This window comes from Petromyzon marinus, chromosome 38, assembly GCF_048934315.1.
Source record: "Petromyzon marinus isolate PM22_M1 ecotype Great Lakes invasive population chromosome 38, UKy_Petmar_22M1.pri1.0, whole genome shotgun sequence".
NCBI lineage: Eukaryota > Metazoa > Chordata > Hyperoartia > Petromyzontiformes > Petromyzontidae > Petromyzon > Petromyzon marinus.
Genome location: NC_133704.1, coordinates 1,649,749 through 1,675,142, shown reverse-complemented (window position 1 = coordinate 1,675,142; position 25,394 = coordinate 1,649,749). Strand labels below are relative to the sequence as shown.

Sequence of the window (25,394 nt, the reverse complement as noted above, 5' to 3'; positions counted from 1 at the left end):
GTGACACACACAGTGACACACACACACACAGTGTAACACACACACACACACAGTGACACACACACACACAGTGACACACACACACACAGTGACACACACACACACAGTGACACACACAGTGACACACACACACACACAGTGACACACACACACAGTGACACACACACACACAGTGACACACACAGTGACACACACACACAGTGACACACACACAGTGACACACACACACAGTGACACACACACACAGTGACACACACACAGTGACACACACACACAGTGACACACACAGTGACACACAGTGACACACACACACAGTGACACACACAGTGACACACAGTGACACACACAGTGACACACACACACAGTGTAACACACACACACAGTGACACACACACACAGTGACACACACACACAGTGTAACACACACACACACAGTGACACACACACACAGTGTAACACACACACACACAGTGACACACACACACACAGTGACACACACACACACAGTGACACACACACACACAGTGACACACACACACACAGTGACACACACACACACAGTGTAACACACACACACACAGTGACACACACACACACAGTGACACACACACACACAGTGACACACACACTGCTGCTGCTATAACGCAGATCTCGCAGTATCGCAGTGGACTGGCTGCGCCGCAGCTCTCACGCGAGCAGCGTTTGCTTCGGTCAGTGGAGGCAACTGGGAACAACAACAACAGCAGCAACAACAACAACAACAGCAGCAACAACAACAGTAGCAACAACAACAACAACAGCAGCAACAACAACAGTAGCAGCAACAACAACAGTAGCAACAACAACAACAGTAGCAGCAACAACAGTAGCAGCAACAACAACAACAACAGTAGCAGCAACAACAACAGTAGCAACAACAACAGTAGCAGCAACAACAACAACAGTAGCAGCAACAACAACAGTAGCAGCAACAACAGTAGCAGCAACAACAACAGTAGCAACAACAACAACAACAGCAGCAACAACAACAGTAGCAGCAACAACAACAGTAGCAACAACAACAACAGTAGCAGCAACAACAGTAGCAGCAACAACAACAACAACAGTAGCAGCAACAACAACAGTAGCAACAACAACAGTAGCAGCAACAACAACAACAGTAGCAGCAACAACAACAGTAGCAGCAACAACAGTAGCAGCAACAACAACAACAGTAGCAACAACAACAGTAGCAACAACAACAGTAGCAGCAACAACAACAGTAGCAGCAACAACAACAACAGTAGCAGCAACAACAACAACAGTAGCAACAACAACAGTAGCAACAACAACAACAGTAGCAGCAACAACAGTAGCAGCAACAACAACAACAACAGTAGCAGCAACAACAACAGTAGCAACAACAACAGTAGCAGCAACAACAACAACAGTAGCAGCAACAACAACAGTAGCAGCAACAACAGTAGCAGCAACAACAACAACAGTAGCAACAACAACAGTAGCAACAACAACAGTAGCAGCAACAACAACAGTAGCAGCAACAACAACAACAGTAGCAGCAACAACAACAACAGTAGCAACAACAACAGTAGCAACAACAACAACAGTAGCAGCAACAACAGTAGCAGCAACAACAACAACAACAGTAGCAGCAACAACAACAGTAGCAACAACAACAGTAGCAGCAACAACAACAACAGTAGCAGCAACAACAACAGTAGCAACAACAACAACAGTAGCAGCAACAACAGTAGCAGCAACAACAACAACAGTAGCAGCAACAACAACAGTAGCAACAACAACAGTAGCAGCAACAACAACAGTAGCAGCAACAACAACAACAGTAGCAGCAACAACAACAGTAGCAACAACAACAACAGTAGCAGCAACAACAGTAGCAGCAACAACAACAACAGTAGCAGCAACAACAGTAGCAACAACAACAGTAGCAGCAACAACAACAGTAGCAGCAACAACAACAACAGTAGCAGCAACAACAACAACAGTAGCAACAACAACAACAGTAGCAACAACAACAACAGCAGCAACAACAGTAGCAGCAACAACAACAACAGTAGCAGCAACAACAACAGTGGCAGCAGCAACAGTAACAACTACAGCAGTAGCAACAACAGCAGTAGCAACAACAGCAGCAGCAGTAACAGCAGCAGCAACATCAGCTGTTGAGCGGACTGCTGCTGCTGTTGGGGGTAGCAGCAGCAGCATCAGCGGCAGACGGAGCAACAGGAGAGGTGGTGGCGAGACCTCCACCGGCGCAAGCAGCAGCAGCAGGGTAAGATGATGATGATGCTGCTGCTGATGCTGCTGCTGATGATGCTGATGCTGCTGCTGATGATGCTGCTGCTGATGCTGCTGCTGATGATGCTGATGCTGCTGCTGATGATGCTGCTGCTGATGCTGCTGATTATGATGATGCTGATTATGATGATGCTGTTTATCTTGATGATGCTGCTGATGCTGATGCTGCTGATTATGATGCTGATGATGCTGATGATTATGATGATGCTGCTGCTGATGATGCTGATGATGCTGCTGATGATGCTGCTGCTGATGCTGATTATGATGATGCTGATTATCTTGATGCTGCTGATGCTGCTGCTGATTATGATGCTGATGATGCTGATGATTATGATGATGCTGCTGATTATGATGATGCTTCTGCTGCTGCTGCTGCTGCTGATGATGCTGATGATGCTGCTGATGCTGATTATGATGATTATGATGATGCTGATTATCTTGATGATGCTGCTGATGCTGCTGCTGATGCTGCTGCCTGTGCCACTCGGGATGGAGCGGCGCTACCCCCGTGGGTGACACTCCGAGTTCCATTCCCGCTCACGGCCACCAACACATCAGTCCAGGGCCTCCCCTAGGTCGACTCAGCCTCAAATGAGTACCTGGTGCGGCGTGTAAACATCGCCACTGGGGGAGACAAAGGCGGCCGTGGGTGGTGCTGGCCACCCACTCCCTCGTGTGCCGTGCCGGCCTTCATAGGTGCTACTCGCTAACAGCACTTGCCCCAACAGTCTGCTAGGCTACACGGGGGACCTTTGTCTTGTTCTGTGCGTGCGCTGCGAGAGGGATCCGCGTGAGATGTCAATCGCGGTCGCCTCTCGCGTTGCGTTCGTCTAAGCAAAGGCTCGTTGCTCGAAACGTCTGTATACAGTCTATACAGTCTAGATATGCATTGTATTCGTGAGTACGGCAGCGACGTGGTTCAATGTCGCGGTCTGCTGCTGCTGCTGCTGCCGGCCACGACGAGAGGCTCCATCAGAGGGAGAGAGTTCGTGTCGCTCTTCCTCCTCCTCCTCCGTTGCAGCAGCAGCAGCGCAGTGAGCCACAGTGTGGGTCACTGCGTGGGTCCACAGTGTGGGTCACTGCGTGGGTCCACAGTGTGGGTCACCGCGTGGGTCCACAGTGTGGGTCACTGCGTGGGTCCACAGTGTGGGTCACTGCGTGGGTCCACAGTGTGGGTCGCTGCGTGGGTCCACAGTGTGGGTCACTGCGTGGGTCCACAGTGTGGGTCACCGCGTGGGTCCACAGTGTGGGTCGCTGCGTGGGTCCACAGTGTGGGTCACTGCGTGGGTCCACAGTGTGGGTCACTGCGTGGGTCCACAGTGTGGGTCACCGCGTGGGTCCACAGTGTGGGTCTCACGGCCACCACAATCGCACACACGGATGGTAATTGCCCGCACACGTGACAATGCGTCTTGTGATGGCGATGTTGTAGCGGATTTGGCAATCCGACGCTGGATGAATGCCCCTCAAACAACCCCCCTGCCCCATGAGAAGCAGGCGGGTTGTTTGACCATACTTCACCACGCTGGTCAGTGCAGGTTGGTGGGGAAGTAGCAGCAGCAGCAGCAGGGGAGGTGAGTGGGGTGGATAAGACGCGTTCAGATAAAACTCACCACTAATGTGTGCAGCCCTGGCCCGGGATCGAACTCGGGTGGCTTGGGTTTGTTGTGCAGGGTAACCACTGCGCCAACTCCGATTAGCAAGGATGGCTACGTACGGTGAGAAAGAAGTTCAACATACGCACATGGATGCTGCTGCTGCTGCTGCGTTAGCAGTGTGGTGCACAAAGCTCGAACCGCACTGCTGACGTTTCGGGCAATGACCCTTTCCCTTGTAAGGCCGCACACGCAGCGTTAGCGACATTGAGACGCGTGTTGTGGCGCTGCTGGTGGTGGTGCCAGGAGCCCCAGCAGCAGTCATAACACAAATACAAAGCTCCCCCATGTAGCCTTAGCAGACTGTTGGGGCAAGTGCTGTTCGTAGCGAGTAGCACCTATGAAGGCCGGAACCGCACACGAGGGGGTGGGTGGCCAGCACCACGCCCGGCCTCGTGCTCATGTTTACACACCGCATCAGGTACTCATTTAAGGCTGAGTCGACCTAGGGACGGGGGGTGGGGCAGAACTGGTTAAAAATATCACCACTCTTGTTGGTAGTGAGCGGGAATCGAACTCTGGTAGCTTGGTTCGTAGCGCAGCGCGCGAACCACTAACACGACCGATGCACATACACAGATACGCACTCTTAACACACACACAAACCCATAACATACACACACCAACATCACACCCAGAGCACACACCCAGAGCACACACCCATAGCACACACCCAGAGCACACACCAACAAAACACCCAGAGCACACACCCAGAGCACACACCCAGAGCACACACCCAGAGCACACACCCAGAGCACACACCCATAGCACACACCCAGAGCACACACCCATAGCACACACCCAGAGCACACACCCAGAGCACACACCAATAGCACACACCCAGAGCACACACCCATAGCACACACCCAGAGCACACACCCAGAGCACACACCCAGAGCACACACCCAGAGGACACACCCAGAGCACACACCCAGAGCACACACCCATAGCACACACCCAGAGCACACACCCAGAGCACACACCCAGAGCACACACCCAGAGCACACACCTAGAGCACACACCAACAACACACCCAGAGCACACACCCAGAGCACACACCCATAGCACACACCCAGAGCACACACCAACAAAACACCCAGAGCACACACCCAGAGCACACACCCAGAGCACACACCCAGAGCACACACCCAGAGCACACACCCATAGCACACACCCAGAGCACACACCCATAGCACACACCCAGAGCACACACCCAGAGCACACACCAATAGCACACACCCAGAGCACACACCCATAGCACACACCCAGAGCACACACCCAGAGCACACACCCAGAGCACACACCCAGAGGACACACCCAGAGCACACACCCAGAGCACACACCCATAGCACACACCCAGAGCACACACCCAGAGCACACACCCAGAGCACACACCCAGAGCACACACCTAGAGCACACACCAACAACACACCCAGAGCACACACCCAGAGCACACACCCATAGCACACACCCAGAGCACACACCAACAAAACACCCAGAGCACACACCCAGAGCACACACCCAGAGCACACACCCAGAGCACACACCCAGAGCACACACCCATAGCACACACCCAGAGCACACACCCATAGCACACACCCAGAGCACACACCCAGAGCACACACCAATAGCACACACCCAGAGCACACACCCATAGCACACACCCAGAGCACACACCCAGAGCACACACCCAGAGCACACACCCAGAGGACACACCCAGAGCACACACCCAGAGCACACACCCATAGCACACACCCAGAGCACACACCCAGAGCACACACCCAGAGCACACACCCAGAGCACACACCTAGAGCACACACCCAGAGCACACACCCAGAGCACACACCCAGAGCACAAACCCAGAGCACACACCCATAGCACACACCCAGAGCACACACCCAGAGCACACACCCAGAGCACACACCCAGAGCACACACCCAGAGCACACACCCAGAGCACACACACAGAGCACACACCCATAGCAATAGCACACACCCATAGCACACACCCAGAGCACACACCCATAGCACACACCCAGAGCACACACCCAGAGCACACACCAATAGCACACACCCAGAGCACACACCCATAGCACACACCCAGAGCACACACCCAGAGCACACACCCAGAGGACACACCCAGAGCACACACCCAGAGCACACACCCAGAGCACACACCCATAGCACACACCCAGAGCACACACCCAGAGCACACACCCAGAGCACACACCCAGAGCACACACCCAGAGCACACACCCAGAGCACACACCCATAGCACACACCCAGAGCACACACCCAGAGCACACACCCAGAGCACACACCCAGAGCACACACCCAGGTCGTGGTTATAACGCACAGAGTAATCTCCTGCTATTCACATGAACATTCAGATGGTGGTCATCTCCTGTTCCTAGCCCTGAGCCAGTGGTGGAAATTCCACGTCCATATGGCAGGGGCTAGTCTATCCATAGAACTACTGTTGACTTCTCCATAACGTGGTACATACTTTGTCGACCCCGGAGGGATGATGGGCTGCGTCAACCCCCAACCTGGATTGTTTTATTCCTGGAGTCGTTCGCTCTGAGCAGCCACCTGAGCTGGTTAGAGAGCAGGTCATGACTCACAACACACACACAGCCAACAACACACATACAGTCAACACCACACATACAGTCATCACCACACACACACAGCCAACACCACCACACACATACACAGTCAACAACACACACACACACAGTCAACACCACCATACACACACTGTCAACACCACCACCACACAGCCAACACCACACACACACTGTCAACACCACACACACGCACTGTCAACACCACACACACAGCCAACACCACACACACACAGCCAACACCACCACCACACACACAGTCAACACCACCACACACACACAGCCAACACCACACACACACAGCCAACACCACACACACACTGTCAACACCACCACACACACACAGCCAACACCACACACACACTGTCAACACCACCACACACACACAGCCAACACCACACACACAGCCAACACCACACACAGTCAACACCACACACACAGAGAACACCACCACCACACACACTGTCAACACCACACACAGCCAACACCACACACACACACATAGCCAACACCACACACACACACAGCCAACACCACCCACACAGCCAACACCACCACCACACACATATAGTCAACACCACACACACAGCCAACACCACCACACAGCCAACACCACCACCACACACACAGTCAACACCATACACACACGACCAACACCACACACACACACAGCCAACACCACACACACACACAGTCAACACCACACACACACAGCCAACACCACCACACACACAGCCAACACCACCACACAGCCAACACCACACACACAGCCAACACCACCACACACACACAGCCAACACCACACACACAGCCAACACCACCACACACACACAGTCAACACCACCACACAGCCAACACCACACACACACAGCCAACACCACACACACACAGCCAACACCACCACCACACACACTGTCAACACCACCACACAGCCAACACCACACACACACAGCCAACACCACCACCACACACAGTCAACACCACACACACACAGCCAACACCACACACACACACACTGTCAACACCACCACACAGCCAACACCACCACACAGCCAACACCACACACACACACTGTCAACACCACCACACAGCCAACACCACACACACACACAGTCAACACCACCACACACAGCCAACACCACCACCACACACACAGCCAACACCACCACCACACACACAGTCAACACCACCACCACACACACAGCCAACACCACCACACGCACACAGTCAACACCACCACCACACACACAGTCAACACCACCACACAGCCAACACCACCACACACACACACACAGTCAACACCACACACACACATAGCCAACACCACACACACATAGCCAACACCACCACACACACACAGTCAACACCACCACACAGGCAACACCACACACACACAGCCAACACCACCACCACACACACAGCCAACACCACACACAGCCAACACCACCACCACACACACAGCCAGCACCACCACACACAGCCAACACCACCACACACACACAGCCAACACCACCACCACACACACACAGCCAACACCACCACCACACACATAGCCAACACCACCACCACCACACACACAGCCAACACCACCACACACACACACCACTATCACAACACACACCACTATCACAACACACACCACTATCACAACACACACACACACCACAATCACAACACACACCACTATCACAACACACACACAACACACACCACTATCACAACACACACACACCACTATCACAACACACACCACTATCACAACACACACACCACTATCACAACACACACCACTATCACAACACACACACCACTATCACAACACACACACAACACACACAACACACACACGACTATCACAACACACACCACTATCACAACACACACACAACACACACACCACTATCACAACAAACACCACTATCACAACACACACCACTATCACAACACACACCACTATCACACACACACCACTATCACACACACACACCACTATCACAACACACAACACTATCACAACACACACCACTATCACAACACACACACACCACTATTACAACACACACACACCACTATTACAACACACACACACCACAATCACAACACACACACAACACACACCACTATCACAACACACACACACCACAATCACAACACACACCACTATCACAACACACACACAACACACACCACTATCACAACACACACACACCACTATCACAACACACACCACTATCACAACACACACACCACTATCACAACACACACCACTATCACAACACACACACCACTATCACAACACACACACAACACACACAACACACACACGACTATCACAACACACACCACTATCACAACACACACACAACACACACACCACTATCACAACAAACACCACTATCACAACACACACCACTATCACACACACACCACTATCACACACACACACCACTATCACAACACACAACACTATCACAACACACACCACTATCACAACACACACACACCACTATTACAACACACACACACCACTATTACAACACACACACCACAATCACAACACACACACAACACACACCACTATCACAACACACACCACTATCACAACACACACCACTATCACAACACACACACCACTATCACAACACACACCACTATCACACACACACCACTATCACAACACACACATCACACAAACACACCACTATCACAACACACAACACACACACCACTATCACAACACACACCACTATCACAACACACACACTCCACTATCACAACACACACCACTATCACAACACACACACCACTATCACAACACACACACCACTATCACAACACACCCACAACACTATCACAACACACACCACTATCACAACACACAACACTATCACAACACACAACACACACAGCACGTGACACTGTAAGACCAACTCACGCTCACAGCACGTGCACTGCGAACAACAACAACCGCCGTTCGCCACTAAGTGGCGGTGACGTCCCATGGCAATCGTGCCAGGCTAGGTGCACTCTGATAAACACAGGCAACAATGAACAAAGTTCCCCCGTATAACCTTAACAGACTTTTGGGGCAAGTGCTGTGGGCGAGCACCTATCAAGGTCTGCACGGCACACGATGGGGTGGGTGGCCAGCACCACGCCCTATAAACACACACACACACGCCTACCGACACAACAGCACGTGAATACACAAATATAAAGATCCCCCGTGTAGCCTACGCAAGCTGCCGGGGCAAGTGCTGTTCGTGAAACACCCATGGAGACCGGCACGGCACACGAGCGGGCGGGTGGCCAGCACCACGCCCGGCCGCCTTTGTCTCCCCAGTGGCGATGTTTGCACCCCGCACCAACTACTCATTTGAAGCTGAGTCGACCTAGGTGAGGCCCAGGACCGGTTCAGACAATCGCCACAGACTGGGCGTTGGCCATGAGCGGAAATGGAACTCGGGTAGCCGGGTTCGTAGCGCAGCGTAGCGCTCAGCGCTGCACCACCGCTCTCCACGTGCGCGCGCCACCGCCAGCACGTGGACACGGATGCCTGCACCCCCCCCCCACCCGGAGCCCACCCTGACAACCCCGCCCCTCGCCCCCAGGCCCCGCCATGGTGGGCCACCTCGTGCTCCGCGAGATGGACGCGCAGTTCGAGGCGAAGCGGCTCCACCGCGGCCGCGACGGCGGCCTCGACAGCCCCGACTCGGGGCTGCCCCCCAGCCCGAGCCCGCCGCTGCACTCCGCCAGCCCCGGCGCCTGGAGCCCCTCCACGGGGTCACGGGGACCCTCGGCAGCGTCCTCCGGCAGCAGCTGCGGGGCCGGGCTGCTCCAGCGGGTAAAGCGCGCGTGGCCACCCCACCCCCCACGCTCCACCACCAAAGACAAAGGTCCCCCGTGTAGCTTTAACAGACTGTTGGGGCAAGTGCTGTTAGCGAGGAGCGCCATGCGACCCACACTGTGGCTCACTGCGCTGCTGCTGCTGCAACGGAGGAGGAGGAGCGACACGAACTCTCTCCCTCTGATGGAGCCTCTCGTCGTGGCCGGCAGCAGCAGCAGCAGCAGACCGCGACATTGAACCACGTCGCTGCCGTACTCACGAATACAATGCATATCTAGACTGTATAGACTCTATACAAACGTTTCGGGCAACGACCCTTTGCTTAGACGAACGCAACGCGAGAGGCGACCGCGATTGACATCTCACGCGGATCCCTCTCGCAGCGCACGCACAGAACAAGACAAAGGTCCCCCGTGTAGCCTAGCAGACTGTTGGGGCAAGTGCTGTTAGCGAGTAGCGCCTACGAAGGCCGGCACGGCACACGAGGGGGTGGGTGGCCTGCACCACGCACCTGCCCGGCCACCTTTGTCTCCCCAGTGGCGATTATTTTACACACCGCACCAGGTACTCTTTTGAGGCTGAGTCTACCTAGGGGAGAAGGCCCATCACCGAGTTCAGATAATCGTCACCGGTGTTGGCCGTGAGAGGGAATGCAATTCTGGTCGCCCGGGTTCTGAGCGCAGCAGCGCGCTAACCGCTGCGCCAGGCAAGGCCCACTGAGCTATGTAGCTCTTTTTCAGAAGCGACCTGGCCACAAATGATAGCTCAGCGAAGTGGCTTATCACGTGGAAATTTTGCAGCAGCTAAAAACTCAAAACGCGTGGATGTTGATTCAAATCGTGGAGGGGAAAAGCCGGAGGAAAATCCACGTGACCACGGGGAGAGACGCGCAGACTCCAAATATACAGCAGGCGTCAGGGTCGAGATTGAACCTCCTGTAGAGCAGGCGAGGTAGTTAACATCTCCCAGCCACCGCCAGCCGTGCAGAGGCTCTGCACGCGGCAGCGTGGTGCTCGAAGCCGTCAGCCGCCCCAGGACACAAGGGGGGGGGCAGCCCCTCCCCCACCCCCTCCAAGTCCCTCCCCCACCCCCTCCCCCACCCCCTCCAAGTCCCTCATCTCCGCGTAGCCGCCTGGCGCCCGGATTCCCCCCTCCCGCCCCTCCCCCCTCCCCCCCCGGCGCAGTTGCACCGCTTGCGCGCCTCGGTTGCTGCGTCGCTCCCGTGCGACACAGACGGCACGGTGCCTACCGGGAAAGGTCACTCACCTCCAGAGGTCATCTCCCCCCACTCTCCCCCCCCGTGATCTCGCTCCGTCTCTCCCTCTTGGCATCTCCTTTGTCCCTCCGTGAACGTGACAATTCACAGAGCCCAGTGTCAGTCTACTGCTGGGTGTTGCCGACCATACTTCACCACACCCGATACTCAGCTGGGGATGTCAGGGGGGAGTCGTTTCAGGTAGCGCTCACCGCTGATGTTAGCCGTGGCTGGGATTCGAACTTAGGTGGCTTACCACTGCGCCACTACTCTCCCCAAGAAGACACCACACCGCTCACAGCACACTCCACTTCATCAGAAATATAAACGATGGCACTTTCGACCTCTCCCCATCTTTCTTTCCCTCCTCCTGCTTCATTCACCGTGGGCGGCTTTGAATCCCGGCGCTCTTGAGGAGCGCGATGTCCCTCTCCCCCCGTGTGTACGAGAGTTACACCACCCCCCGCTCTCCCTCGCGTGAATTCTTTCCGTGCCGTACGAGGAGTAACCGCGTCCCCTCCGCCCAACTCTCCCGCCCGCGCCTCGACTGGGAGAGAGCGGCAGAGAGGGAGGGGAGAGAGGCCCGGAAACGGGAGATGAGGCGCACGGGGGGAAGAGTCTTGAACGGGAGATGGTGTCGGTTATCTCTCCGCGTGATCGACTCGAGTTGGAGACATCTCACGCAGACCTCCGCTCGGCGTCTCCATGCGGACAGACAAACAACGGCTCCGTCCGTCCGCTAATTAATTGGCTTTCCGGACCAAAAGAGGGCCCCCATGGTTTAGACGGAGAGCTCTTGCCAATAAGATCTGGTCATCGAGCGACGCACGTTTAACGAGTCTGACTCCGCTGATGTCTGTGCCTTTGAACTTCTTTCGCACCGTACGTAGCCAACCGTGCCAATCGGAGGTGCGGGGGGAGGGGGAGACAACACACTAAACACAAAAAGCAGTTAGGAAGAAAGAGTTTTCAATCTAGATATAAAAGTGCACATAGCTCCAGTGGCTTCCTAACATCGGAAGGAAGAGCGTTCCAGACGGCCGCAGAAGCGCACCTGAAAGCGCGCGATGCGGTGACCACCGTCTTTGTTTGATGGTTAGCAGCCAGAAGCCGCTGCTGCTGCCGCGAGGATGACCTCAGTTCTCGTGATGGTTCATGATCCTTGACGAGATGAGTGAGGCGTTGTGGTTCATTTGTGGCAAGCACACTTTGTGACGAGTGTGACCTTAACACCACGAAGGTGGAAGCCAGCCCGGGGTTTCGTTGTGTAAGCAGAGGCTTCTGGGTAATATTTGGCAAGGCAGTAGGCAAGTGAACAAGTGTGGTCTGTTTAGCTACCCACAATCACACAATGCCGTTTTAAAGCAATTATGAAGAGCAGTCATCCACAGTTCTTTATCCACCCACTGCTAGATGTCGGCTGCCCCACGCCATGTTAGTTGGGGGGTGGGGGGGGCAGGGCTGGTTCAGATGACGACTCTACGCCGAGCTTACCCGAGGCCGGGGATCGAACTCAGGTGGCCGGGTACACAGCGGAGTACGCTAAGCACCGCGCCGCCACTCCGCGCGCTGACTTACACCGAGCCACGTGAGTGGCTGCTGCCCCCCCCCCAGACTCCCCGAATGAGAGCCCCCCCCCCTCCCCACAAATCCAAACATCCACACTGGGGGGCCCGAATCACGGGGCACCTTCCCCCGGCCCCTCCCCCCACTGCCAAACTCATACAAGCCTGACTATCCATAATCAAGGGGGGGGGGGGCGTTTGGGTTAGATCGCGTAAATATGAATGTGTCGTTAAGCTCACCACCACCCGACACAGCCAATCAATAAGGTTTGTCACACAAACCAAACGTGGCAGTGAGTTCCTCGTACAGCACAGCCGGTGTGTCTGAGACGGCGTTGTGTTATTGCGGGTAAATAGAGAGCCCACCATTCGTCTCTTTGACAAGTTCACACTCTCTGTCAACAGTGCCCCCCCCCCACCTAAAAAAACAAAGATCCCCTGTATAGCCTTAACAGGCTGTTGGGGCAAGTGCTGTTAGCGAGTAGCGCCTATGAACGCCGGCACTGTGGCACACGAGGGGGTGGGTGACCAGCACCACGCCCGACCCCGGTTGTCTCCCGAGGTGGCGATGTTTACTACACACCGCACCCAGGTACTCCTCATTTGAGGCTGAGTCGACCTATGGGACGCCCAGGACCGCTTCAGACAATCATCACCGGTGTTGGTGGCCGTTAGTGGGAATTGAACCCGGGATGCCGGGTTCGTAGTGTGGCACGCTGACTGCTACACCCCGCCACCTCAGCTGCACTCGCCACCCATGAACCCCCTGGTGGCTGGCACGGGCCCTGGTGGCTGGCACGGGCCCTGGTGGCTGGCACGGGTCGTGGTGGCTGGCACGGGCCCTGGTGGCTGGCACGGGTCCTGGTGGCTGGCACGGGCCCTGGTGGCTGGCACGGGTCCTGGTGGCTGGCACGGGTCCTGGTGGCTGGCACGGGTCCTGGTGGCTGGCACGGGCCCCGGTGGCTGGCACGGGCCCCGGTGGCTGGCACGGGCCCCGGTGGCTGGCACGGGCCCTGGTGGCTGGCACGGGTCCTGGTGGCTGGCACGGGTCCTGGTGGCTGGCACGGGCCCTGGTGGCTGGCACGGGCCCCGGTGGCTGGCACGGGCCCCGGTGGCTGGCACGGGCCCCGGTGGCTGGCACGGGCCCTGGTGGCTGGCACGGGTCCTGGTGGCTGGCACTGGCACGGGTCCTAGTGGCTGGCACGGGCCCTGGTGGCTGGCACGGGCCCTGGTGGCTGGCACGGGTCCTGGTGGCTGGCACGGGCCCTGGTGGCTGGCACGGGTCCTAGTGGCTGGCACGGGCCCTGGTGGCTGGCACGGGCCCTGGTGGCTGGCACGGGTCCTGGTGGCTGACACGGGTCCTGGTGGCTGGCACGGGTCCTGGTGGCTGGCACGGGTCCTGGTGGCTGGCACTGGCACGGGTCCTAGTGGCTGGCACGGGCCCTGGTGGCTGGCACGGGTCCTGGTGGCTGGCACGGGCCCTGGTGGCTGGCACGGGTCCTGGTGGCTGGCACGGGTCCTGGTGGCTGGCACGGGTCCTGGTGGCTGGCACGGGTCCCGGTGGCTGGCACGGGCCCTGGTGGCTGGCACGGGTCCTGGTGGCTGGCACGGGTCCTGGTGGCTGGCACGGGTCCTGGTGGCTGGCACAGGTCCTGGTGGCTGGCACGGGTCCCGGTGGCTGGCACGGGTCCCGGTGGCTGGCACGGGCCCTGGTGGCTGGCACGGGTCCTGGTGGCTGGCACGGGTCCTGGTGGCTGGCACGGGTCCTGGTGGCTGGCACGGGCCCCGGTGGCTGGCACGGGCCCCGGTGGCTGGCACGGGCCCCGGTGGCTGGCACGGGCCCCGGTGGCTGGCACGGGTCCCGGTGGCTGGCACGGGTCCCGGTGGCTGGCACGGGCCCCGGTGGCTGGCACGGGCCCCGGTGGCTGGCACGGGCCCTGGTGGCTGGCACGGGTCCTGGTGGCTGGCACGGGTCCTGGTGGCTGGCACGGGTCCTGGTGGCTGAAGGAATGGGAGGGAGTCTTCCCCTCTCCAATCTCTCCCGTTGCTTCCAAGCCCGGCACGTGGCCCTCTCCTCCGGCCCCGCGGGGCTCCGTTGAGTCACCACCTGTCCCCTGCCCCCCCCAGGACCGTCCTCCAACTTTGTCGAGGCAGCTGCTGTCCTGGGGCAATCCCTGAGTCTTCTCCGGGACGTTACAACCCCCAGGTTGTAGAGCGATAGTCAACAATGCACCACGCGGCACGATGCATCCACACGCGGTCCTCCCCCCTCTGCTCGTATGGTCAGCTATTATTATTCCTCCTCTTCTTCTTCTTCATCACGTGGTGTGTCGCGGTTATTTGCATCTCAGCGGTGGCAACCCTAGAGCCTCGGGTCAATTCCACTGCCAGCTCGCTCCACATCCACACGACTGTCCCTCTCTGTCGCCCCGTCTCTCTCTGTGACCTTTCCGTGCCTCGCTGGCCCCGCGGCGTCAGTACTCCGCGCGTGACATTTGGAAAAGTTTTGCGGAGAAACGCGAAAACCGATATCCCGGCGACACATTCCACAGCGCGGGGCGACTCACGCGGTTCGACTCCCGCTCCGGGTCGACAGAGAGGGGGAGGTGGGGGGGTGCTTCAAAGGGAATGTGGTGGGGTTGGGTGGCAGTCGTGGATGACCGAGGTCGTGTGAGGATGGTGTTCCCACGGGCCGGGATCGAACTCGGGATGTGTCAGTCCCGGCCCTGCGCTCGCTGTAGCGGTCGTGTGAATCGTGGGGGCCGGGGGGGAGGGGGGGGGCTCAGGGGCCCCCTCGCGTTGGCGGAGAGGCGCCACGTGAACTTCTTTCGCACCGCACGTAGCCAACCGTGCTCATCGGTGGGCACGGGGGTGGGGCTTTGTACGTCCACTGCTGGATGAGGGATTCCCCGCGCCGTGAGGGTTCGCGGGTCGTTGACTTGACCGTACTTCGCCGCGCTCGTCAGTGCGGCTCGTTGCCGTTGGAAGGCGGGGAGCACGGCGTTAGGTGGGAGCGTAGAAAATCCCAGTACAACCGTGCTAACCTCCGATTAGCACGGTTGGCTACGTACGTTGGCTACGTACAGCGCTCGGCACGCATACGTAGGTGCACCGCCATACGGCAGCAGCCGTCAATCTCCCACCCCGCCTCAGACCGAGCGGCGTTCTCTCACGAACGCAGACTGGCACGCACGCGTGCCACTGCAGGACCCATGAATATGCGTGGTTCTTCCGCCTCGGTTTTTGTTTTTGTATTCGTCCAATTGACTTCTCCACCGCTTTTTTTCTTTCAAATCAAACGCCGCATTATTTGAACAAAGGGCACGAAAATTAGCAACCCAGTGAATGAGCCCTGAGGCTCTACCCGCTCACCTCCCAGCGGGGGCGATGAGTAGAGGCTCAAGGCTCGTGGCGAGGAGGCGCGCGCCGCTGTGCCACGCGCCGGGGGCATCACTAACGCGGTGACTCCGCAGGCGGTGCCCGGGAGACAGAAGTCACTCGGCAGCGAGGCCCTGAGGACGCGCTCCTTCAGCGAGGGCGTGGAGGTGGAGCCACCGCCCAGCGTGCTGGAAGTGAGGTGAGTACAGCATCATCAGCAACGGCATCATCAGCATTATTATCAACAGCATCAGCATCCTCTTCGGCTTTTTCGGTAAAGTCACGTAGGTAAAATAAAAGAAAACAAACTAAATTAAATCACGACGTTTCGGAGGCAACACAAGCTTCCGTCTTCAGGTGGAACAGACACAACAAAGTTCGCTGTATCATCTTGATACGTGACTTTACCGAAAAAAAAAACAAAGAGTATGAATCCTTGCAGTCACGAAAGCTTCAAATCTAGAAGCATCCGCATCATCAGCATTACTAGCAACAGCATCAGCTTAGTCATCATACAAAGTATAAACATCGTCACTATCGATATCAGATGCATCATCAGCCGCATAAGCATCGTCATCACAAGAAGCATCATCATCAGCTTCTCACCATCATCAGCATATCACCATCAGAAGCACAATCATCAGAATTAAAATCATGATTGGACAGAGTGCAGACACCATCCTCGATTCTCTATTAAACTGTATCAACTTTTTATTTTACCAGGTAAGGTCCACTGAGCTATGTAGCTCTTTTTCAGAAGCGACCTGGCCACAAATGACAGCTCAACGAAGTGGCTAATCACGTGGAAATTTATAGCAGCCAAATACTCATAAATGTGTGATGTTGATTCTAAATGTAGAGGGAAAAACCTGAGGGCCCATTGAAAAATCCACGCGACCACGGAGAGAGGGAGACACGCTAACTCCAAATATACAGCAGGCGTCAGGGTCAGGATGGAATCCATGACCTCCTCGCGTACCAGGCGAGGGAGTTAACATCTCCTAGCCACCGTGGCTAAGTTGACGTGTCGAGTTGCGTGCGCACGAATCACTGCTCGTGGTTTGTGTACAGTATGTTTGAGTGCCACAGTGGCGAGATGTTCACTACCTCGCCTGTCATGCAGTAGCTCCGTGGGTTTGATCCCGACCCCATCTCCTGTATATTTGGAGTTTGCGTGCTCTCCCTGGAGTCGCATGGATTTTTCTCCGGGTCCTCCGGTTTTTCCCTCCAAATTTGGTCAACATAAGTATTTGGCTGCTATAAATTTCCACGTGGTAAGCCACTTCATTGAGCTATCATTTGTGGCCAGGTCACTTCTGAAAATTAAGCTGAAAGAGCTATATAACTCAGTGGGCCTTACCTGGTAAAATAAAAAAATATATATAGTTTAAAGTTAGACAAATCTGGTTCCACACACACAGCTACCTGATTACATTTAGCTTGAAATTACAGAAGTGAGTCCCTATAATCCGGAGATTATGGTTAATGGTGGTTTTTTAAGTTTTCAGTTTTTCAGTTTCATTTATTTGGTATAGCCCTGCAAACCATTCGGCTCTTGAATCGGGTGCAACCGCAACAAACAAAAAGCAAAAACATGAACAAGAAAACATCTTAAAGTGACTATGCGACTGTGCAAACAGAAAATCCAAGAAAAGACAGCAAAATATTGCAGAAAAAGCACCGTACACCAACGCTGTGTGCAAAAATCCAAGTGGGATGCAAGTCAAATAACAACCACAATACAACTTAGATTAAGGCCATCAGTCTAACTCCGTACTACAACAAACAAACATGGCCAAACCAAAACACATTTGCGAAATCACCAAAATAAAGCCATAAAAGCAATGTAACAGTGATCATAGGAACTGTGACCGAATTTTTACAATAAACGACATAAACATGTACCACCAAACCCTGCAGCCATAGTTGGCTGCATGAGTCACTCCACAACAGGAGCATCAGTCGGAGTATCAAAATTTTTCATTGCACATTTAAGATCAGCACACTAAATCAAAACACAGATCATACTTTGCGCGAGAGGGGAGAAGTAGGTGGGAAAAATCCAGTGGGGTATTTGAAGATTGCGAGTGCAATCTTTAAGTTGATCAGGGATTGCATGGATTGGGCTGGTATTGCGGTGATGTGGTCTCTTTACAGGTGTAGATCAGAAATCTCCAAGTGGCATTTCGAGCTTAAAGGCTGTATGTACTACCACCACTGTGGTGGTAAATACAGTAATACGGTGTAGTGGTCTATACAGTGCACTTCAATCATGGTCCCCCGGCTTGGATGATTTGTTTAGGACTCCCACCATGGTCACGAGTGTTTAGTTTTTTTTGTCCTTCCCCGCACCTCCGATTGGCACGGTTGGCTACGTAGCATACGAAAGAAGTTTTACAAATATAACAGTGACCAACTGTCGCATGGACCTGGCCGTCGTCTCTCGCCAGGATTTTCAGGTAGGGGGGGCAACCCCTCCAGCAATGAAAAATGATAGAGGAGTTGTTAGTAAGTAAGGAGTTGTTATTCTTAGCTCTTTCGGTAAAGTCATATTGAAGGGAAACAATAAAATAATAAAATATATATATAAAACAATACAAATCTCACGACGTTTCGACCAACGGCAAGAAACATTTGAAAGAAGTGGCGGTTTGTATTTATTTATTTTTATTATTGAAAGAAGTGGCGGTTTGTATTTATTTATTTTTATTATTTAAAATAAATAAATACAAACCGCCACTTCTTTCAAATGTTTCTTGCCGTTGGTTTTCACACCTGATGATGACCGTTTGTGTTATGGTCAAAACGTCGTGAGAATTTTTATTGTTTTATATATTATTATTTTATTGTTTCCCTTCAACGTGACTTTACCGAAAGAGCTAAGAATATGAATTACTGCAGTCACGAAAGCTTTAAATCAAAATTTAAGGAGTTGTTAGTAAGGAGTTGTCCCTTGCTTTTTATTCGACCCTCGATCGATGGCACAGCCATCGATCGAGGGTCGAATTCGAACCCCGTTGTGTGATCGGCATCGCGCTCGCTGAAGGTGTTGATGCCTTCAGGGAAGTCGTGGACTCTGTAGACGCAACTGCGCACAATTCTGTGAGTCACTTATAACCGCTTTGCCGTTATTTATTGCCAATTATGGACTCAAGACTATTGTCCAATCATCTCAGTCCCTGGCACATAATAATATGCTACACAGTGGCAGTCGCAAAATGCCGATTTATTACAAATAAATCGGATCATTGGGGGGGCACGTGCCACCCCACCCCCCCACCGGCTCCGCCAGTGGGTAGAGCAGATAAGCTACACCGGGGGCCGATTAACGGAATTATCCGAATTATCGGGTCAAAGGTGAAGTGTTTCCGTGATTTCGACCTCGCGCGCATTAACTGTACATCACCAGCTTTGACATGACTCCACATTCATTGAGGGGAAGTTCTCCAGACGTAAATACTGATTCGTCATCATCAATCAGCCACCATCACTCCACTGCTGGATGAAGGCCTCCCTAAGCCATCACCGTCTCTCAGGGCCGCGATACGGGACAATCCCAGCGAGCCTCCTTTGTAGAAAACTCAACATCTCTCTACGCATCTCATTGCCGAGGTGTGTCCCAAGTGACGAGAAGGAAACTGACACTATGTGGACACATTATGTAGGGTGGACAACAACAGGAAAATCAAAAGTCTTGTTGTTGTTGTTGTTCGGAAAAATGGAAGGACCTGGAAAGAGGGGAAGACCTAACAGAGAATGGCTTTGACGATGTCGACATCAGAGATTGGTGGCAGAAAGACGTTGGCCACCACTTGAACATATGGGCACAAGACAGGGAGGAAAGTGGAAACAAATTACGAAATGTGCCGTGGACACCTACTACGGGCTATCTAGCCATGCATTGTGATGATGACCGGGCACATTGACAGCTCGTTCTCCGACCCCATTCCTCCCACGTGGCCCGTCCCATCCCGTCCCGTCGGAGCAGGTGCGTCTCCGAGCTCCAGGTGGGCTCCGCGCGGCGCTACCGCAGCGCCTTGCTCGCGTGGCCCGGCCTGGGCCGCCCCACGTCGCACGCGCAGACGCTGGTGCTCACGGCCGGCTCCACGTGGCGCCACCACCGCTCCGAGGTGCTCCTGGAGGCCCGGCCCACGGCGTGTCGGCGCTCCTACGCCGACACGCACTTCGTGTTCCCGGGCGGGGCCACGCGCCGCTCCTTCACCACCACGCTCACGTACGGCCCGGACCCCGCCGCCTCGCCGCGCCGCCGCTACCTCAGCTGCGTCCAGCTGCAGCCCGCGGCACGGCCGTGACCGCCGGCGCCGCCGCCGCCGCTCCCTGCCGGAGGTCGGGCGTGGAGGGAGCCGCTCCGCGCAGGGTGACGCTGGGCTACACGCGCTCGGCCCCGGGAGTCGAGGTTCCCCGTCGGCCGATCCGGCACGGCGGTGCCGCGGCGGACGCTGTGCGAACGCACCCCGGCAGGGGTTGACCGGGAAGTGCCACACGCAGGGCAGCGCCAGCCGAATCATTAAAGCGGGTGGAGCTCGTAACGGAAGCAGTAGCAAGCGAGCGGTCGGTTAGTGATGGGAAGAGTCTGAGGGGAGAGTCTTTTGAGTTTTGGGCTTCGTTTGCTACGACTTTGGTGTCAAATCCAGTGTCAAATTTAGTAGAAACTAAAAACGACTTCTACGATGCAAAACACACGCTGAGAGCAACACGAAACCGCAGCGTTCGTGCAAAGGAACACGCTTCTGGGTGAAAATGTATTTCCAGTGTCCGAAAACCCTCCGGTTCGGAATTCTCATGGATTCGGACCGTTACTGCGTCTCTAGTTTAGGCTCGAGTGTGGCTCGGACCGAGTTGGAGAAACGGCCGACGGCTGTGCACGCGCTCTGCGCACAAAACACATCTAACGGCTTGGGTTTACTTATTTATTTTGTTAACGAGACATCTCGGAGTTTTACGTCGCAGTTCAAATTTGCCGTGCCCCCGACGCGAGCCCAAAACCCACCGCCATCGAGTGGAACCGCGCTTTTGTGTCGTTTGTTTCGCTCGCTCGTTACCTGGCGGAATCATTAGCTTAACCTGGGACGTTAAGGTGTCAACGTTAACGTTGAACTGGAACTTTAACGTGTGCGCGTTGTTTTGTACTGTTTATCTTATATTTCCATGATATTCATCTCAAATAATTCGTGGCCCCCGCCCCCGCGAGGCATCATGGGATCCCAGAGCGATCCGGCTGGGTTGGCTGTGGGCAAGCGGTCGGTGACGACAGAAGCGCGGAGATTCAGATGTCGGGCAAGGCCCAAGGAAGTTGCTTTACCACTGGGAAGACGGATATCTTGAGTGAAGAATAATGAACGGAGCGGTGTGTTAGGGTAGTGGTTGAGAGAGGTGTTGATTGGTTGGTGGGAGGTTAGCGTTTTAGATTTTTTGGATGAATGAGGTGGAGGAGGAGCAGAAGGAGGAGAGGCAGAAACGTGACCAAATGATCTGAGATTCAGACAGTTTTTACGGGTGGCATTGGCACTAACATGTCTGTCACTCACCGTTCCCGGCAAAACTTTAAAATCTTAATAAGACGTTATTAAGATATATAGTTGTAGATAAACCCCTCACTGACCTGGGGTTTTTCTTCCATTTATAATTCGACTTTGTCTGTGGTGATGATGATGCACATTCATCTTGTATGAACCACTGTGACTTTAGCGCCTGTGTGCGACTCAAGTTTACAATTAAAACAACTCAAAGCGATCCTGCACACGGGGGTTTTAATTCCCCCAGCGGATCAAGCCTGGAAACGATCCCGAATCATTCGCTGAGGAGCCATATTCGCATCGCGACGGGAATCGCCAAAACAACGCAACACAGCACCTTGGCGATGATTCCCCACGGCCGGTTGTGCATCAGCACGGCACGGATTTTGGACGCGCAAAAAAATAATTCGGACGCAAATTAACGTTCGCCAAAAAAACACACGCAAGTCGAAGTCCAATATCCATTCACAACCAACGCTACTGGCACGAGCGCCAACCACCTGTTGCAGACGGTCTCGATGGGAAACGTGAGTCCGGTCCGAGGTCTCTCTCGCAAGCACACCTGGGTGATATAAATAAATATAAAAATACCGTCACTAGGTGCAGTTGGCGCATGGTGGGGGGGGGGGGGCTTTCAGATGCGCTCCTGCGGCAGTCTGGAATGCTCTTCCTTCCAATATTCGGAAGGAACTGGAGCTACGCACTTTTAAATCATGACAAACTCATTTCTTTAGAACTGCTTTTCGTGTTTAGTTTGTTGTCCTTCCCCCGCACCTCCGATTGGCACGGTTGGCTACGTACGGTACAAAAGAAGTTCAACGTACACACATACACGTACGTACGAACCGAACGTGCGAAACACGATTGCAAGTACGACGCAGATTCCGACAGCGTCCGATCGCCGTCGCGATGCGGCGTACGTGGCGACCAGCTAAGCGGGAGGTGCCAGGGAGGTCACAGGGACTTGAAATCACCACGCCGACGAGACGACGATCCTCCGTTGGCTACGATTGAGCTCTTTAGTCGTCGTCGTCGTCGTAGAGACGAGCGTCGCTGGGGAGCGTCGCTACGGAAGCGAACTTCTCACCTCTACTTCAATCCCCGGCTGGATGAGGGCCTCCATACGCAGTGTGGCCTGTGGGGGGGTGGGGGGGGGGTTATTTGACCATGCTACACCACGCTGTTCAACGTGGGTTCGTGAAGGCGGGGAGCGTAGACGCGAGAGCATAGAAGTACAGGACAACAATGGAATTTGCCGCACTGCCCACCGTGTAACCCATAGGACAACCTGTGCAAAGTGGTCACCCATCCCAGCACTGTCCAGGCTCGGCTCGGCTTCGAAGAGCCAAGGAGACGAGCCGCATTCCGGGTGATTTGGTCATACGGAAGGAACCTCTAATGTAATAATACTGGACCAATAACGGATAGAACCGTTGGCGTGTGCTTGTGTCTTGCGGGAGGTGCAATTCGGTTTAATTTAATAATTTCGCGGCGTTGCCCCGTTTAAAAGGTGCGGCATCGGGCCGTCGAGATGGCCGTGACACGCGGTGACGGACGCGCGAGAGCCCAAGCAGCGACGGTGGTCACCGCCGCGTTGTTGCTCACCACCCCCGGCACACGGACACTTGTTGACGCATCTTCATTTTGACTTGTGGCATGAGCTTCGCAATAATGATTTTTTTTTTATTGTTACCGCTTATATATATACACGAAAGGTGGTAAATACATAGTGCTTTAACTTATTAAATATTGGTATTAGCTACGTACGTGTATTTAAATTTCCTTATGGATACACGAACCGGGTGTTTAATTATTTTAATAAATGCAATGTTGTTCCACGAAGTGTGCGTACGTGTGCAGCTTCTAGCCCGATGCACTACACGATGCAATGTGCCCACAGGCGTGAATGCAACGTTACATGTTAGGTGCCTCAATGAGCACGGTTTCATTCAGGAGTCTGCTGCTGGATGAAGGCTTCCCCACTCTCCATCACCTTGGGGGGGTTGATTAAACTTCACCGTGCTTGTCATTATGGGTTGGTGAAGAGGCCAGCGCCGGTTTAGACGTCGGCGAGCCACTGATGTTAGCCGTGACTGGACGATGGGCGTATAGTCACGGGCAAATTGGCACACATCGTTCAAGGGTTGCGGCTATATTTAGGAGAGCCGCGGCACAGCGGTTTGTTGGCTACGCGGTGAAGCTGTTGACTGGAGTTTTGATTCTCTGCCACGGCCAACTTGGGTGGCGCGTGATCTCTGAACCGCTCCTGAACCACAGCCAGCACCTCTCCCCCTCGAAGTGTTTACAAAACCTCTGTAATGGGTTCAACGGAGTCGCAGACGTAGGCAACACATTTATTTAACCCCAACACACGGAGTAACTTTCCCTTCACAGAATAACAACCTATGGTGGTGACCACCACGCTAACTACACTAGTTACAACGTAACTGCTACTACGGACTGGGACCAACAGCCCGGGTCCAGGTCCACGTGTTGGAGACTCGTAGAACGTCGACGAAGGTTTCTTCAGGATGAACAACAACAACGCTGGTCCCTCTGGGGACCCGGCTTTTATTCTCTGCGGCGGGGCTGGCTCCGCCGTTGGCCACGACCACCTTCCAGAATCCTCGGGAAGGATCTGGGTCCCAACCACGTGACCACCCCCGAGCCCCCACTTGGGCCCCCTTTGTAGACTTAACTGGTCACGTGTCCTCCCGGGTCAACCAGAGTGCCATGGCCTCCAGTAACCTCATCCTCCGGCCGGCACTCACACACCCAGTCCTGTAGGGTTGGCACTGCACGCAAAGCGTGGTGCCATCTAGCGCTTTCAATCAGCGCTCACCGGGCCCCTCTTGGGCCGGTGCTGCACCCACACCACTGTGGTGTCCGCGATGTCGCTACACCGCACGCCGTGCCTCTCTCGGGCCGGCACTGCACAGTGACATCCCGCGATGTCACTACACCTGCACCGACCAGCTGTTAGAAGAAGGAATGGTAAGCTCTCCATGTGTTGGGGGAGTTATCGACACGAATCATTTAATGGCAGGGTTAGAGGAAGAGTCACTGCTGTGACTTGGGTTAACTCTTTCCCATTCGGAAAAAAACTGATGACGTATGTGCATGTACATATACGTCATTGGAACGGAATCGGAAGTAAAAGGCCATGCGGGGAGGGCGTATGGCAGTTTGGCACCAGCTAACGTAGAGTGCGG

General features: G+C 54.6%; 1 protein-coding gene across 1 annotated transcript; it reads left to right on the top strand.

The window, feature by feature from the left end:
* The first annotated feature begins 2,162 nt into the window (after positions 1-2,162).
* RFLNA (refilin A) lies at positions 2,163-24,024 on the top strand. The gene is made up of 4 exons (XM_032967960.2): positions 2,163-2,293; positions 10,212-10,444; positions 16,741-16,844; positions 20,634-24,024. Exons 2-4 carry the CDS (start codon positions 10,220-10,222, stop codon positions 20,956-20,958), a joined length of 654 nt encoding a protein of 217 aa, XP_032823851.1. The 5' UTR covers positions 2,163-2,293; positions 10,212-10,219; the 3' UTR covers positions 20,959-24,024.
* Positions 24,025-25,394: the final 1,370 nt, after the last annotated feature.

Coding starts and splice junctions, on each gene's coding strand:
- RFLNA (XM_032967960.2), top strand. CDS start 10,220: ATGGTGGGCCACCTCGTGCTCCGCGAGATGGACGCGCAGTTCGAGGCG. Junction 10,445..16,740: donor GGGCCGGGCTGCTCCAGCGG/GTAAAGCGCGCG, acceptor GTGACTCCGCAG/GCGGTGCCCGGGAGACAGAA. Junction 16,845..20,633: donor CCCAGCGTGCTGGAAGTGAG/GTGAGTACAGCA, acceptor CCGTCGGAGCAG/GTGCGTCTCCGAGCTCCAGG.